At 34.9% G+C, this 15,495-nt stretch overlaps 1 protein-coding gene across 2 annotated transcripts; it reads right to left on the bottom strand.

Moving 5' to 3' along the window:
* Positions 1-338: 338 nt before the first annotated feature.
* LOC119834758 (integrin beta-PS) lies at positions 339-14,936 on the bottom strand. 2 transcript variants are annotated; one of them, XM_038359227.1, is made up of 17 exons: positions 14,779-14,936; positions 9,766-10,090; positions 9,110-9,295; positions 8,508-8,736; positions 8,217-8,301; positions 7,827-7,997; positions 7,097-7,204; positions 6,444-6,596; positions 6,159-6,281; positions 5,851-6,018; positions 5,202-5,438; positions 4,728-4,902; positions 4,241-4,347; positions 3,168-3,312; positions 2,597-2,730; positions 1,928-2,080; positions 339-1,004 (listed from the first exon to the last, which is right to left on the bottom strand). In XM_038359227.1, the coding sequence occupies exons 2-17, from the start codon at positions 10,064-10,066 to the stop codon at positions 939-941; spliced, it is 2,541 nt and encodes an 846-aa protein (XP_038215155.1). In that variant the 5' UTR covers positions 10,067-10,090; positions 14,779-14,936; the 3' UTR covers positions 339-938. The 2 variants fall into 2 exon arrangements, with proteins under 2 accessions (XP_038215155.1, XP_038215156.1); XM_038359228.1 differs by lacking the exon at positions 14,779-14,936 and adding an exon at positions 11,675-12,067.
* Between the last annotated feature and the right edge of the window lie 559 nt (positions 14,937-15,495).

Here is a 15,495-nt window from a genome sequence, read left to right as displayed (position 1 = left end):
ACAATATTATGAATGTTAATAATGAAACTCATGAATATCAAGTATTTTGTTTATTAGCTATCATTAAAAGGCCACAAAAGTTTTATATAGTTAGTCTCAGTTGAAATAAAATTTACAATCAGTACAAATAACTTTATCACATACATATCAAAATAATAATAAAAAAAGATTCTTACTGAAATGCAAAGAAACTGCAGCGTATAAAAGCTATTATAAACTAAAATAACTTAAAATATACAATAAAACTAAAATATTTTTGTATTTATATCAAAAATAATAAATAATAAAACACTCTTCATTATACTTATTAGTAATGGCACTAGTCATATTAGTTTGTATTTTTTTTTTCATTTAAGGCACCAATTTAAGTTTGGAAGCCAGGTTATATTTAATTTTCCATAATTCATTATACGTCTACACCCAAATTAATAAATAGAGGCAGTTTTGTGCTCAATCATACATGACAATATATGTAATATCAAAATGTTAAAAATACGTACATAATAGAGTACATTCTTATTATAAAGATCATTTCGGTTAAAATAATTAAGAACAAACAAAATTAGTTGTATAATTCTCTGAAACTTATCGTAGCATAGTCATCTACTTACACAGTTACATTCTACACACACACACATACACATAAGTACAAAAGCGTACTATATAAAATATAACATGAGATTAAAACAGACCTTACAAATACGAATTGGAGAATCGTTAAATAGAAATAGCTGTTTCTTTATTGCTACTGTGTACAAGTTCGACAAATATATCAAAGGCACATTATAAGGCTTATTTAGCATCTATATACTCGTGTCTAAACATTTACAAATACACGATTTTTTCAAATACTGACTTTACATTTATATGTTATTAATAATGACTATCTGAACTACATTTTTTCAATTTCATTTATTGCTTTATGACGTCGAATGTTTTTATTTTCCGGCGTACGTGGGATTCTTGAAGGTCGACGTCGCTTGTTTGTAGATAGGATTTTCACCCTGCAATAAAAAAGTAAGATTGCTTATCATCGAAAACAGGTTCACTACGTGATAATGAATGTAATACTACATTGTGCGTTCAAACAAACAAACTCTTATGCTTTATAATATTAGTATAGATTTAATACTTATACATAAGTTCCTCTACTAGGCAAAAGCTTCGAATTATATCTGGATCATACAATTATCTGCTTATTACAAAAAATTTATAATCTGGATCAACACAAGAAACTATTTTTTTATCTGATAACTTGTAAGTTAAACCATAAGCTGTAGAAGTGTAAAAATTATAATAATCATGTTGGGTACAAATCTAGTTAATGACTCATGTAATACTAAATAAAATGTTAATAAATGAGTACAATAACCTTGACGCATTGCACTCAACTTATATTAGATATCCATCGGCAAATACAAAGAATGATGACCTCATGTATTGATGAGTAAGTGCCTTATGTTATTTAATAAAGCAAATAAGTTATTAATTTTGAAGAAACAAAAAAAAAAACAACAGCTTGAAACTAAAAAAGAACTTGATATTTTGTAATTCTTAAGTAACGAATGCCATCTCTGTAATGCCTGTCAAGCAAACCAAGCTATTTATCAATCACGCCGCATTCAACATTGTTTACAATTATTTTTCTTAGTTTCTGTCGATGTGGCCTGTAGTTTCTTTTTTTCTTAATTCAATGTAAAATCAAGCTTACAACGCTCGCAAAATACAATCCATACAAATGCGAAATTGTGTTTTTGACTTCCCTCCACGTCGCAACGGAGCGATGTTACAATATGATTGTGTCTGGAGATGGTCTAGAGGCAAGAGAGTGACATAGTCTTCTTTTAAACATCTCATTACCATCGAATTTCCCTTGACTGCGCGTGGGAAGGTGCGATCGGAAGGCCAGTCGAGGCTATATACTCACAGTGTCCCACTTGGCCATCATGCGCTCCTTCTCGAAGCGCGCGAATTCGCGGCGGTCGTGTATGGTGGTGACCATCTTCCACAGCATCAGCAGCGCGAGACCGACCAGCACGATCGCGGCGATCACGCCGAGCACTATACCCAGGATGAATACCTGGAAAACGTTATGGTGAATGACCAGTTTCGTAGCTATCAGGCGATTGCCAGAAAGTGTTAATGCAGTACTAATTCCAGTGTGGGAGAGTGATGGCGCTAGACGCCCTATGTTGCACTGTCATTCTTCCACTTTGGAATTCATCTTAAAAACTTTATATTACTAGGGGACTACCATAGCTTCTTTTAAAATGACAAATAAAGTGTTAAATTTAAGCATAAAAAACTGTTAAATAGTTCATCTATCATAACCAGCCCTGAATGCTATAATAATGATCTGCAGTCTTATTTTATAATTAGATGAATATTTTTATTTCTGTAACTATAATATACACAGACTTTTCATATTATGCCCATGTTGAACAGTAATATCGAGCTTTCATGAATTTAAAAGTACCTAACTAATAGTCTTTTGTTTGTTCATTTTTATCATTTTCATTTCTTTCTTTCTAGAAAACCTTAGAGGTATATGTATATAAACATTGCATAGTTTTAGAAAGAAACCTTAAATACACACCTTCCTTGGACATTCATGCTCCTTCTGCGCTCGGATGTGCACAGTCTTGGTGTCGTTGTATGAGTACACATACACGTACAGACAGTCCTCGTCGTCGTAGAAACTACACAAGTGCTCGTTCAATGTTTCGTTGGCTGAAGAAATCAAATTCATTAAAACGTTATTAACTATTTCTCACAGACAACATCAGTATGGAGATAAAAGTATGTATATCATTACTTATTTATATAATAAAAATAATAAATCTTTATATAATTTTGTGATGCCTATTTAAAACCGATGACTTACTTATCTCAATTATCTGTAGTTGTTTAATATAGTATTTCATATCCATTCAAAATCTTGCTTTAAGTTTGAAAAATGTTCGTTCATAACGTCGTACTGTACTACAGCTAAGGGTTCAAATACTGACCTATTTTAGATTATTTTTTGTTGTATAACAAAAAAAGTAATCTCTGAACTTCAATCGTCTAACTATCACGGCTCATGAACTACAGTCTGGGGAAGGACAGTAAGGGGGTCTCGATTTATCCTTTTGGTACGGAACAACAAAACAAAAAAGCCCCCTCACCTTCGATCTTGCCCTCGACGAGCTCCGGGTAGAGCGCGCAGTCGCCGCAGTCGGGGCCGGGCTGGTCGGGGCGGTACAGCGGCCCGCGCCGGTGCACCTCGCACAGCACGCAGTGCTTGAAGTCCTCGCACCGCCCGGGGCACGTCTGAAACGTTGCGTTTACACGAGATTTATGACCGGTTTTTTATATTCATAACTGGCTGTTGCCCGCAGCCTTTTTCAGCCTTTGCCTGCGCGGTTTCAATAAATTTTCATGGTACAAACTTTCATCTTTTTCACATAACATCAAAATTTATTAAATTCCATTATTAGTTAAAAATAAAAGTGACCTTTATAAAACGTTAACAGATAGCTACGTCATAACACCTGCATGCCAAATCCTGTCCGATCCGTCCATACCAGTGGTTTGGGCTGTGCGTTGAAAGATCACTGTCAGTCAGTCACCTTTGAGTTATATGTATTTAGATAGGGCAGCGCTTGACCACGTTCTCGCCTATTTTGTTTTTTATGGTATTGTCTAGCAAAAAGCAGACATGTCGCCTGGTGAAAAACGAACCACGCCACCATTAAACACCCACTCCGCAGGGAAGTGAATGTGTTGCTGTCCTCAAATAAGTATTGGACGATTTAGTATCCTAAGCAAATACGGAAAACACGTCTTCATTTATAATTAGCTTTTCATATAGGATCTCTTCTTAAAAGACGGCATGTTATAAGAGATCGGAAAAACCGCCTATATATTATGTATAACCTGTATAACCTGATGGTAAGCTGAAATGTGGCCTCAGATTGAACGCGCATTTCTAGAAGGTACCCATCGGGGAACACAGACTCAAGGAAGAATGTTCCAGCCCCTTCCGGTTCGAATAAAGAATGAAAGCTTGACTTGCTTTTTCATCTGGCAGTTAAAATAACATATACGTATTACTACACATGAAACACAAGTGTCTACAAATTATGTATGAAATTTGGTGTCGAATAATTACATAGCCTTGGGATATTCATATTTTATAACAATATTTTTTTTGGCTCTGATAATTTACAAGTAAAGAATCAGTTGAAAATGAACTCACGGGACAGTTATCGCAGAACTTTCCAGTGTAGTGTCTGTCGTCGTCTACGTTGCACACGCACTGGCCGCATACGCATTTACCATTTCCGCTGCAAATTTTTCCATTCTCTGCAATCAAAAGTATAGCTTTATACATAATTCCTTTTGTACCTAAGAGATAATCTCTTTGAGTTGACACCGTTTGCAGCTCACATTAAGAACACATATGCTTAATATTTTTATACCAAAATAAATTGCGTTTTTATGAGAGTTACAAGTTACTTTTTTTTTTTAAATCAAAGCTGCCAAAAAAAATGTGTTGATTGTTTACTGTTTAGTGAGCAGCGTTATGTTACGATTAAGTGTAGATAAAATCAACATTTTTCATAGAAGTTCAAAATCAAACTCAACATTTATTTATTCAATTAGATTTTAAAAAACACTTTTCAATCGACCTCACACAGTTTTAACATTTCCCACCACGTTTCGCCTAAGTAAGTTGTACCAACCGGGCGATATACAGGCGCTCTGGTCCTTGAGGCACTGGCACGCGGGCCCGGTGTACTCGGGCCGGCAGCTGCACTTGCCGCACACGCACTCGCCGTGCGTCGGCCCCGAGCAGATCTGCCCGTGGTTCATGTCGCACGTGAAGTTGTCGCACTCGCAGAACGGCCCCGATATCACCTTAAACAACTTGGAATGTTAGCACATGCGCTTCTTTTATTTTTATAAATTTTTCTTTGCAGAGTAAGCGCCTTATTTACAATTTGCCCAGTTTAGTTCCAACTAACTTCTGAATCGTGTTATTTAACATACTTTTACTATGTGTGCATGCTTTCGATGACAGTTATTATTTATTTATTGTTGTACGATTTCTCACATCACTGCAGCCTAAAACATGTGAGATAATACGACTTAAGATTAGACTGTAAATGGCGCTACATATAATCGGCCATCGATCAGCAGCCAGCACGGCGGGTCACCTTGAGCGGGTCGTCCATCTTGTTGCACTCGCAGACGCCGCAGATGCAGGTTCCGCGGTTGGAGCAGAGCGGGCCGGCGGTGGCGTTGGTGGGGCGGCAGCCGCGCTCCTGCTCCAGCGACACGCCGCTGTGCGCGGAGCACTCGCAGCTCTTGCCGAAGCGGCCCGGGTGGCACACGCACACGCCGCACGCCGATATGCCCTGCCCGCTGCACACCAGCGGGCTGTCGTTGTACGCCTGCCGTTGGGAAACAATACTTTGTGTGAAATTAATTAAACGCAATTAACCTCTCCTAGTTAATACTGATATAATTTGAAAAGAGTAAATTAAATTCACTTAAAACATTCATTCAATTCTAAAACCTTCCTCTAGAGTCTAGACTCACTCAATCCATAGCTTAAACATTTAAAATAAATACGCGACTTTTTTTATATACTACTAGCTAACCCCGCAAACACTGTTCTGCCTTACTTTAATCATTTAGGTGTATGAAAAATAAATTTTGGTCGATTCTCAACTATATCCGATATACACAAAAATTTCATAAAAATTGGTCCAGCCATTTCATAAGAGTATGGTAAGTAACATTGTAACACAAAAGTTTAATATTTATAGAATAGACATGTGGTGAAGAATTATATAAACTTACATGATGTCCAGGATGTTCACATGGACAATCGCACAGCATCTCCAGCTCGACTGTAAGACTCTCAGACACACCCACTGGATATATAGTGAAGGTTTGCTTCCACTTGTTGCGGTCCTTGGGGCATTCCTTTAGTGTGATCTCAGCTGTGAACTCTACGACGTCTCCTACCTGATGTGGATAAATAAGCTTGTTTAAAAAGTTGGTATTGCTTTCAACAATATTAAAAAAAAAATTAAATTACATACATATTGATTTATACTTGTTACTTCTTATACTGTTATCCTAAAAAGTAACTTATTATTCCTTACCTTCAAACCATCACACTTGTTTGTTTGTATAAGATTGTCTTTACTTCCAAGGCACGAAGAATAGTACAATATTTGGACGGCGTCACTTGAGGTATCTTTCATTTCAACGGTTGATGTGATTTTCTGCAAGGACATTTATTTTGTATAACTTTTTCAAATATATTTCTCACAATGAATATCCAAAAATTATCTACATTGTTAATATTAATCATTATTCTTTATCTTAACAAAAGAATACTTAAATACTTAATGTAATAAAACCTTCATAAAAGTCTGACTACTTACATTGTATTGTTCCCGAACCAGGTCCACAACATTGTCAGAGTCATCACTAAGGATACCACTGCTGGAGCCCTCAATGTGTTTGCTCAGTTGTTCGTACACGCTAATTTGTTCAGCCGTTACTGCGAATATCACGTTAATAGCGTGTTCTTTCACCTGTTGACAATTGAAAACCTTGTTAAAAATAGACATAATTACATAAATTAAATGGTGTCATTTAAAAAATTTCCAATCGACTTCTAAAAGAGGGGCTCATCAATACCACTTTTTATTTTCACTTGTCACCTCAAAACTTTTGACTGAGTACTCCCATATACTCCCGTCGAAATAGGGTCTAGATCTGACAATTTAAAGACAGTTTGTTTTATGCTAAAAATTATTATTGAGCCATAGGTTTTTTTTATATAGAATTTTTCAAGAAATAACAATATTGTGTTACACAAAAGAGACTATTTCAAACGTCATCCGTTTCAAAAAATGTGTTATATTGTAAAATAAATACAGCATAAATTGACTCAATAAATAAAAAAAATATGTGGAACATTAATGACATACTTATTACTTCTCTTATTTTTCCTGTTGCTTTATTGTTCATCATATACCCAATTAAGCTGAAATTATGAGGTTAAGGTTATAACTTATATGACTAACATTACCTTCAGATTAATCTGAGAAATGCTCGGGTAGTCTTGCAATGTAGAATGAGTATATGAATTATCCTCCATGTGACATTCACCGTCATTAGGCTGCACAATACCACCCAACTGCAATACAAAAATTAAACTACTATTAACATCCAACAAAATCTGATTGAACTGGACCATGCAGAGAATTCAAAATTATAACTCAATAAATGATATATGAACGTTAAAATGTACAAAACTCTGTTAGTTTAACTATTGAATAGGGAAGCGAGTGGGGGACATGTGCTTCTCAAGGAGAAAACTAAAATGTAGCACGCTTCCCTACGGCCTACGCTTGTAATCCCCAGATTGTACTCATTAAGTCAGTAACTTCAGCTATTGCACTCTTCTTGAAAATACTGCATTGATATTTGACTCTCACTGAAATACAATATATTCAGAGGTCAGTATTTTCACAACACAGCAGCAGATATTGACCATGGTATATTTATTACTAACATGTAACATTTACAGGAACACTGTTTCTGCTCGTTTTGTTCACAATTGTTATCATTAAATTGAAAAAAACCCCTGTGTATAGAAAAAAAAAAACCGTAATATTATATCACAAGTCCAATAAATAGACTATACTATACATACAGTCCTTCAACAAAGACATTTCTCTTAAATCTATGATTATACACTCTCAAAATGTACTAGAACTCCAAAACTCCAAACACAATCCACTCCACGTCCAGCTCACCTTTCCATCACCAGCATAATGGAAGCCCGCGTCAGTGGAGAACACGAGCAGTTTCCTGGCATGTTCCCTCCAACCGATCTCCTGCTTGCACACCACGGCTTGCATGATCGCATCGAACCCGCCCTCTGGCGCGTCCAAATTACCCGATACATCTGCGCGGGCTACGGCTTTCTGCAATAGATATAGTTGTTATGTTTTTTTTTTTTTATCAGATAAGATTTTATTCAACTCCAGTTGAGAAAAATGTAAGTTTAAAATAAAATTAATAAACTGGTATTTGATTAAATCGAGATGTTATGATTTTCTCAGTTTTTTTAACAATTCAACTCACAGATTACTTTTTGTTTCTACTAAAAAACAATGAAAATCGTAGATGCTGTGGTTACTTACATCAAAGAAGTCCGTATCATTGCTTAGCGACATTTGATTCTTGTAACCATATGGTGCGGCACAACCATCGCATGGAGAGATGAGACTGAAAATTAAGTAGTAAACTATGTAGAACTAATTTATAAGTGTAAAAGTACAAAAAACCAAGTAATTCATTTTTAAACTTAAGTACAGGCATCAAAAGGAATGTTTGAAAAATTAATTATTTTAAGATAAACAATTTATTTTACAATTATGACCTTGATGCTTTGCAATTTGTTGTGACATATGATATTAAAAAAAATAACTCACTTCTTAGGTACAGTAGACACATAGGGCATGACTAGTTTATCAACAAAGGATCCGAAACCGATCCTGAAATTGGACGTAATATTTCTCATGGTACTAGACAGCAAACTTCCAAGAGTACTGAGCTTTTCTTTGTCGTTCTTCATAGATCTACTCAAGTCCATAAGGTAATACAGATCCACGGGATAGTCCTGCGCTTGGGCGTATGAGAATGTCATTTTTTGCGCTTGATCTACAAAAAAAATATTATAACTTTTAGTTTTGTACAGTTAATATACTTATTTCACTAAATGATCACAACGAAAATGTAAAATAAAAAATAAATAAATGTAAATCTAAAGTAGGTACATTAAAATACAAGCTATGCTGAAAAGAAAATAAAAAAATTAAGCCAAAATCGTACATTTATCATATTAGACTCGAGATCATTAGTTATCTATTTAATATATTGTATGCAGTAAAGAAGCTATTTATTAATGAAAAGGCTAATGATAACTTTATTTTTAACTCGTGCACAAATAAAAACATTAACATATAATAACGATTAAATGACCTCAACAATGCAAGCCCGCCTTATCGTGAGTCACAAACGTTTTCACACTTACTCATCCTCAGCTGGAGTTTAACTCGTTGGGGTTTTATTTGTACGAGGTTTTCACCACCAGCCGCTGCCATGTACCCGCCGCCACCCTTGACATTGCTACTGCTGCTACTACTGCTACTGCTGCTGCTGCTACTCATTGACTCTTCGTAGTATGTGGATTCCATACCCATTCCCATTCGTCCTCGCGCTGTTTTAAATTTAACTTGGTAATTTTTTTTTTTTATGTCACCGTCGGCAATGGAGCTGGTGGGTCGCCAGATGGTAAGGACTACCACCGCCCATGAACATTTGGAGAGGCGTAACGTATTTTGCAGACCTTACGTCTCTACAAATGAATTGCCGACTTCGAATTGAAAGGAATTAAGGAAAGATAGACGAGAGGAATAAAGTAAAAGAATGGAAAGGGTAGGGAAAAGATATGGGCCTCCGCCTCCCCCACTCACCGACCGAAACACAGCAGTGTGCTATTTCACGGTTGTCTCCTATGGGGGTGTGGTACTTCCCCGGTGCGAGCTGGCCCAATTCGTGCCGAAGCGTGCTCGACTACCACAATAAAATAGCTCCCGATTTGTTAATATCATTAAATTACATAAGTAAAAACTATGCTTCTCAATTTGTAATATAAATTTCTAAGATTGTATAATAATAAACGTTTACCTCGAGTTAATTCTCTGTTATACATAGTATCGATAGACTGCTGATTGTCAGGGTTGAATATGTAAGCTTCGTCGCAACCAGCGGTCCCGCCTTCCATTGCGGGGTTGAAGCATCTCGGACCGTTGAACTCAGGGGCGAAGCACCAAGCGCACGTCGGCGTTCGTGCGCAATCGCTGCACGTTGTCTTACTGGAGCATGGGTTCTGAGCCAAGAGCTGTTCTGCTCTTTGACTGTAACATACTGCCAACAGGCAGACCCACACGCAAATTCGGAGCGTATTCGATCGTGCGTTCATTTTCATTTCGATTCGTTTCTTGATCAATGTCTGTGAACAAATATTTATTCATTAATACGAATTCTTCAATCTTATCCTCTCCTACTACAAATATTTACTTACTTATACTTATAATATATGTTTATATTGTATAATGATATTATAAATGCGAAAGTTTGCAAGGATGTGTGTGTGTGTGTGTTTGTTGATTTTTCACGAAAAACTACTGAACCGATTGCAATGAAATTTGGTACGTAGACAGCTGGACAACTGGAATAACATATGGGCAAATTTTTACACGATATTTCTACGGGATAGGAGCTTACGCGGGTGAAACCGCGGCTAGTAATTCATAATTCATCCTATTTCAATTTCCACTGCAGGGACACAAATTTCCTACGAGGTTTACGTTATACGTATTTACGTAATCAATCACACTAAGCAGGCGTTGAAGGCTAGACAATAAATATCACATGTACGACATGTGATATTTATTATGATTGGGTATCGTACCTAGTGCCCGTTCTGGGATAGAACGAGTGGAGCGGTGACTCTGTCGTAAGGGGCGCCAAAATGCATAACGCAAAAGATTACACCTAGTCATTTCCTTGAACAAGATACTGGTTCACTGATGTTCATCATATTGGTAAATAGCAGAAAACTCATGGAATGTTAATCACTAAATACTATAAGCAAAGATTAAAAAAAAAAAAAAAAACGAAAATAATGCGAATGACTCGAGCAAGGATGTAAATCTAAACGCTTATAATTTTAGATATTCCTTTAGTAGCAATGTCCTGAATTTTTACATTATTGATTACTACCACCGGGCCATTATACCAGTCTACACTACCTATACCATATTAGTGTAAAGTCCTTAATGTATATTTGATATTCAATAACAAGAGTAGTGTTATCAAGACAATTTTTAATATTCTGTTTACATTATGTTGTTTGCTTGCTGTTACTGATAAGCGTAGTATTTTTCTGATTCAATTATATTCCGACGCACAATATCAGCATTGAGCTGTAAGGTATAAAAAAGTGAGTTAGTCGAGTTTATGGGACGCTCACGGTAGTTATCCGTACCCGTAGGTGTTTACGGGCGCGGGCGTGTAAGGGCGCCCCCGCGTTACTAACGAGGTCGCGGAATGCCGTAACAATCGGGCCATAATACGGAAAAACGGATTACTTGCACTTCGAGCTAACACCAGCACATTTTTAGATGATAACCGTACGTTACAGCGGATGTGACTAATACGGTTCTAAATAGATATTTATATTTATAATAAAACTCGTATTATGTTGTCACAAAATAATAGGACTTGATTGGAAATTCGATATAATGTATCTCATAAAAGTTTCATTTGCCTAGCCTTTCCCTTAACTTTCGCGATGGATAACATTGTAAATAATGTTGAAAAATAACTGCACCATGAATGCACGTTCTTGACTCCACTCTGGTCCCGTTTGAACGATTTCTTCAAAGTTTTGTTGTTAGGTATACTTAATTCTCAATAAATAAATTTATTCAATAAATTGTGAATACTAAGAAAAAATTGTTATTCTATACTATATATGTAAACTTATGAAATGACAACCACTTAATTATCTTTACAATATTTTATTACTTACCTACATAAAGCACATTATGTACAAAATAAGAGTTTATTGCGGAGTTTGTATGCAGAGTCAATGATTTCGCAAGCTCACTATTCGACCTGACTGACCCAGTTTACACTACAAGGTATAAAGTAATAATTCGCGTTCTTATCACTGCACTTGACTCACTCTCACATTACTAAGAAGGCACACCAATTTGTTATTAATATAATATTTTAATAATTTAAAATTCATGAATGACAATCACTTGTGCATAATACAAATATAAATCTATTTCAATGATATAATTATTATCACAAAAAAAATAAAATTATTCTACGTCCACGAATATCAACAGTTTTTTTTTTTATTATTTTTCGATTACAAATTCGGTCTGCTAGAGAGCGCGCGACCAGACCGTGCCGGATACACGCGTGACTAATTGTACAGAAAATAACTTCGTCAGCGGTGATACAGCGGCGCCGTCACCATGCCTTCTTGGAACCAATACGTGCCAAATCTAAGTCAACACAATAAAACAAGGGTATGACAGCATTAATAGTACCCGAAGACGTAACACAAAGTAATTAAGATGAATGAATTTTTTTTTTTCAAGTTTACCACGACATCAATTCATCAAGGTAAAATCGAAAGAACTGGTCAGAACGATTACATCACAACTAAGCGATGTTAAGACCTTTTTTGTAGTGATAACCAACATATTATGTTAAAAATAGACGTTATATTCATAACATGGGAAATTAATTGAACTCACCTAAAATTCGTCACATGTCCGCTCTACTTACTTCAAGGGGCTTTTTAAGAAAAGTGAATAAAAGCTTTTATGGTCAACAGGTTTACGAATTTTACTTGTTTTTATAAAATAAAATGGGATATTATTTTTATATTAATATCAAAAACAAGGAAATATCTCGTCATGCATTTGTTACACACATTGTTTATGTTTACATAATATTGTTGTTTTAAAACAAATCTGACTATTAATAGAGCTGACTTTTTATTGGCATTAATACGGTATGACTGCATAAATCCTCGCTTTAAGACCTTGTCAACGTTTTATTGACAAAACAGTTAGCTTTGGTCAAGTTACCTTATTAACGTAAGGTAGAACATTTTTTGTCAAAGTTAAACTGCTATATCCCGGCTCTATTTCGCCGATCTCGAAGCGGGTTTCCTTAAACAACGTCGATAACGGTAGAGGGTGCATGGAGGGTCGTTGACCGCTCCCGGCTGGCAGGCGCGGCGCCACCAAACATAAGTCCCTATAAGTACTATCGTACTGCAAGTGTTATTATTATTCATACCGTGCTTTTGATCGACTAAAAACTAGCTCATCTCTTATTTAACTAATTCTCTATGCCATAATAGAACGAAGTTTTACGTAGACTTTAGGTAACATAGTTCAATTTCGGATAAAAAGGCAACAACACAAATTAAATTGACCACACATACTAGTTGCGCCACAAAATAAGATCTAAAAAAATCGACAAGGGAATTGTTTGTTTAGGTAAGATGCGCGATGATTGCCGGCACCCACGTAATTGTTTCAGTATGTAATTTAAATTTTGTATGTATGTAAGTATGTATAAATATATACATTATATTTTTGGGGAACCCATTGATGGGCAAAGCGCTTTTTTTTGTATCCCCCTTTCCATGCTATTATTTTGTTCTGTCTTTATTTAAGATAGGAAAATAATAATTCAATGCATACCTTTATTATCAACCACCTAATATTAGTATTATCAGAAGCTACATATGAAGTTTAAAACTGTGTACAGTTTACCCCAATTTTAGTAGAGAATCATATTTTTCAATTATGTAAATCTAATTTTCTCATAAATGTTCCTATTTCTAATGGATTCTGGGTTAAATAATTATATGACAATTGAAGACTTATTTTTCCATACATTTTTTCTTTAGTACAAAGGCCTATCAACCAGATTGGTTTGTGGAACAATTTTCAACCCTTGTGCTTTTATGTGTTTTGTTGGACAATGTATCAAGGGCTAAAGCTTAATTAGTATACAGTAAAACAACTTAATATCACTTTTTATAGTTGAATATTTATTATGTGAATGAATATTGCTATTCAAGAAAATTAGTTTTTTATAAGGACCACATGAGTGCACCACAAGTACAGTCTCAACAATCGTTAAAATCACAAAGACTCATTAGAACCAAATATTTTTGTACATAAAAATCAGTAACAGTAGTACACTATGCTTGTGTTCTTCTGAAAACCACTCATAATGCAAATACACCTATTTAAAGCAAATAGCGAGAGCACTGTTTACATATGCCTGGTTGTAATTTGGCTTGCAAGTCATCTCACTTTTCATACTAATGTGTACATGCACTATCAGTGCCACTTGTGGCACAATATGCTGGTTCAGATATACAGTGGTTGTTGCACCAATCAGTATATTTGAAATAAATATTGTAGTTATGCATACATTTTTCCATTGCATTGTTTAAATTAAATGTTTTATAGAGAGGAATTAGCAAGGGCATTGTCAACTTTGAATAAATAGTTATCCTGAGCTTAGCTTAGCTTAAGCTAATATTATTAGTTAATATATATTCTTGTATGCCTATCCATAAAATCATCATGGTAACCAACTTTGATACAGTTATACATATAAAGTATAAGGAAGAGAAAATAGATATCAGAAAGATTCAAGAAGAACAACATGGCCAACATAAAGTAAATGATAAGTGTTTAAATGAATTTAATGCTGCATGCATTATTAGGCTAAACGATTCGATTATTGCTTTCCTATACAATTACAATGCGAATGACGTCGTGGGCATAAGATCCAATATTATTGGACCTCTTGAAACATCTTACAACGAAATCTTATCCAAATAACTTCAATGAAATTAAACAAATGGACAGAACGGTTTATTGCTGAAGTGAAAAACAACCGAAGAGCATGATATTATTCTTAAAGCTCAGCTATAAAATGTAGTTTTCCTGTTCACATGTTATACCGATCATATAGTCTAAAATCTTAAAAACCGTAGAGAAGTGTGTGGGTTTGCATAAAATGGTCCGAAATGACTAATGAAAGATGTCTGCAAAAGGTGAAACAAATAAATATATAAACACTCACCAGTATGTCTAGAACTTAAACATATTCATCACTTGTAACTATTTACACACTCTTCATAAAGTAATGTTTATGGACAATATATTAAAATTTAGATTACATATAATTAATAGTAAGCTACTATTGCTTGTCTTTTGCTCATTTTATGCTAATTTTGCCTCGATTACGTCAAAATCATAAATAAATACAGACTATATTAAATATTACCAGTACAGATAAGATAAGGAATACGTTCAATTTAAATCAAACCAAAACTGACTATCTAGCTTCTGCTATTAAGGAGTCTACGAGACCAAAAAGCATGTTTATCGCCGATCCACTCCATTAAAAAAAAGAATAATCTCTCACAAACTATATATTCTGTATATACCAAAAAAAAAATCACACAAAAACGAGCTATCTTTCTGATGTTGTTGTCGAATTATTCTTCAAGTAACATAATAATATAATTTATCCTATGTATTGACAGAGCCAAATAGAGACCGCCATTCTTTGTGTGTATATGTAAAAAAAGTATTTTCAATCGCAATATTACTAAACTATTTTATACTGAAGAAATACTACTTGAAAAACATTTGTAGTCTGATTAGTAGTTGAAAATTCAGCTATTGAAATTTATAATTAAAATTCTGATAGTTCAAAAATCCATATAAATATTAACATTATTGTAAAATATGAAATACCAGCATTTGTTTTGTCTTACTTACATATTTGATGAAC

This window comes from Zerene cesonia, chromosome 20 (genome assembly GCF_012273895.1).
Source record: "Zerene cesonia ecotype Mississippi chromosome 20, Zerene_cesonia_1.1, whole genome shotgun sequence".
NCBI classification, from domain to species: domain Eukaryota; kingdom Metazoa; phylum Arthropoda; class Insecta; order Lepidoptera; family Pieridae; genus Zerene; species Zerene cesonia.
Note: the sequence above shows the minus strand (reverse complement) of the source record. Positions and strands in the feature narration are given on the sequence as shown.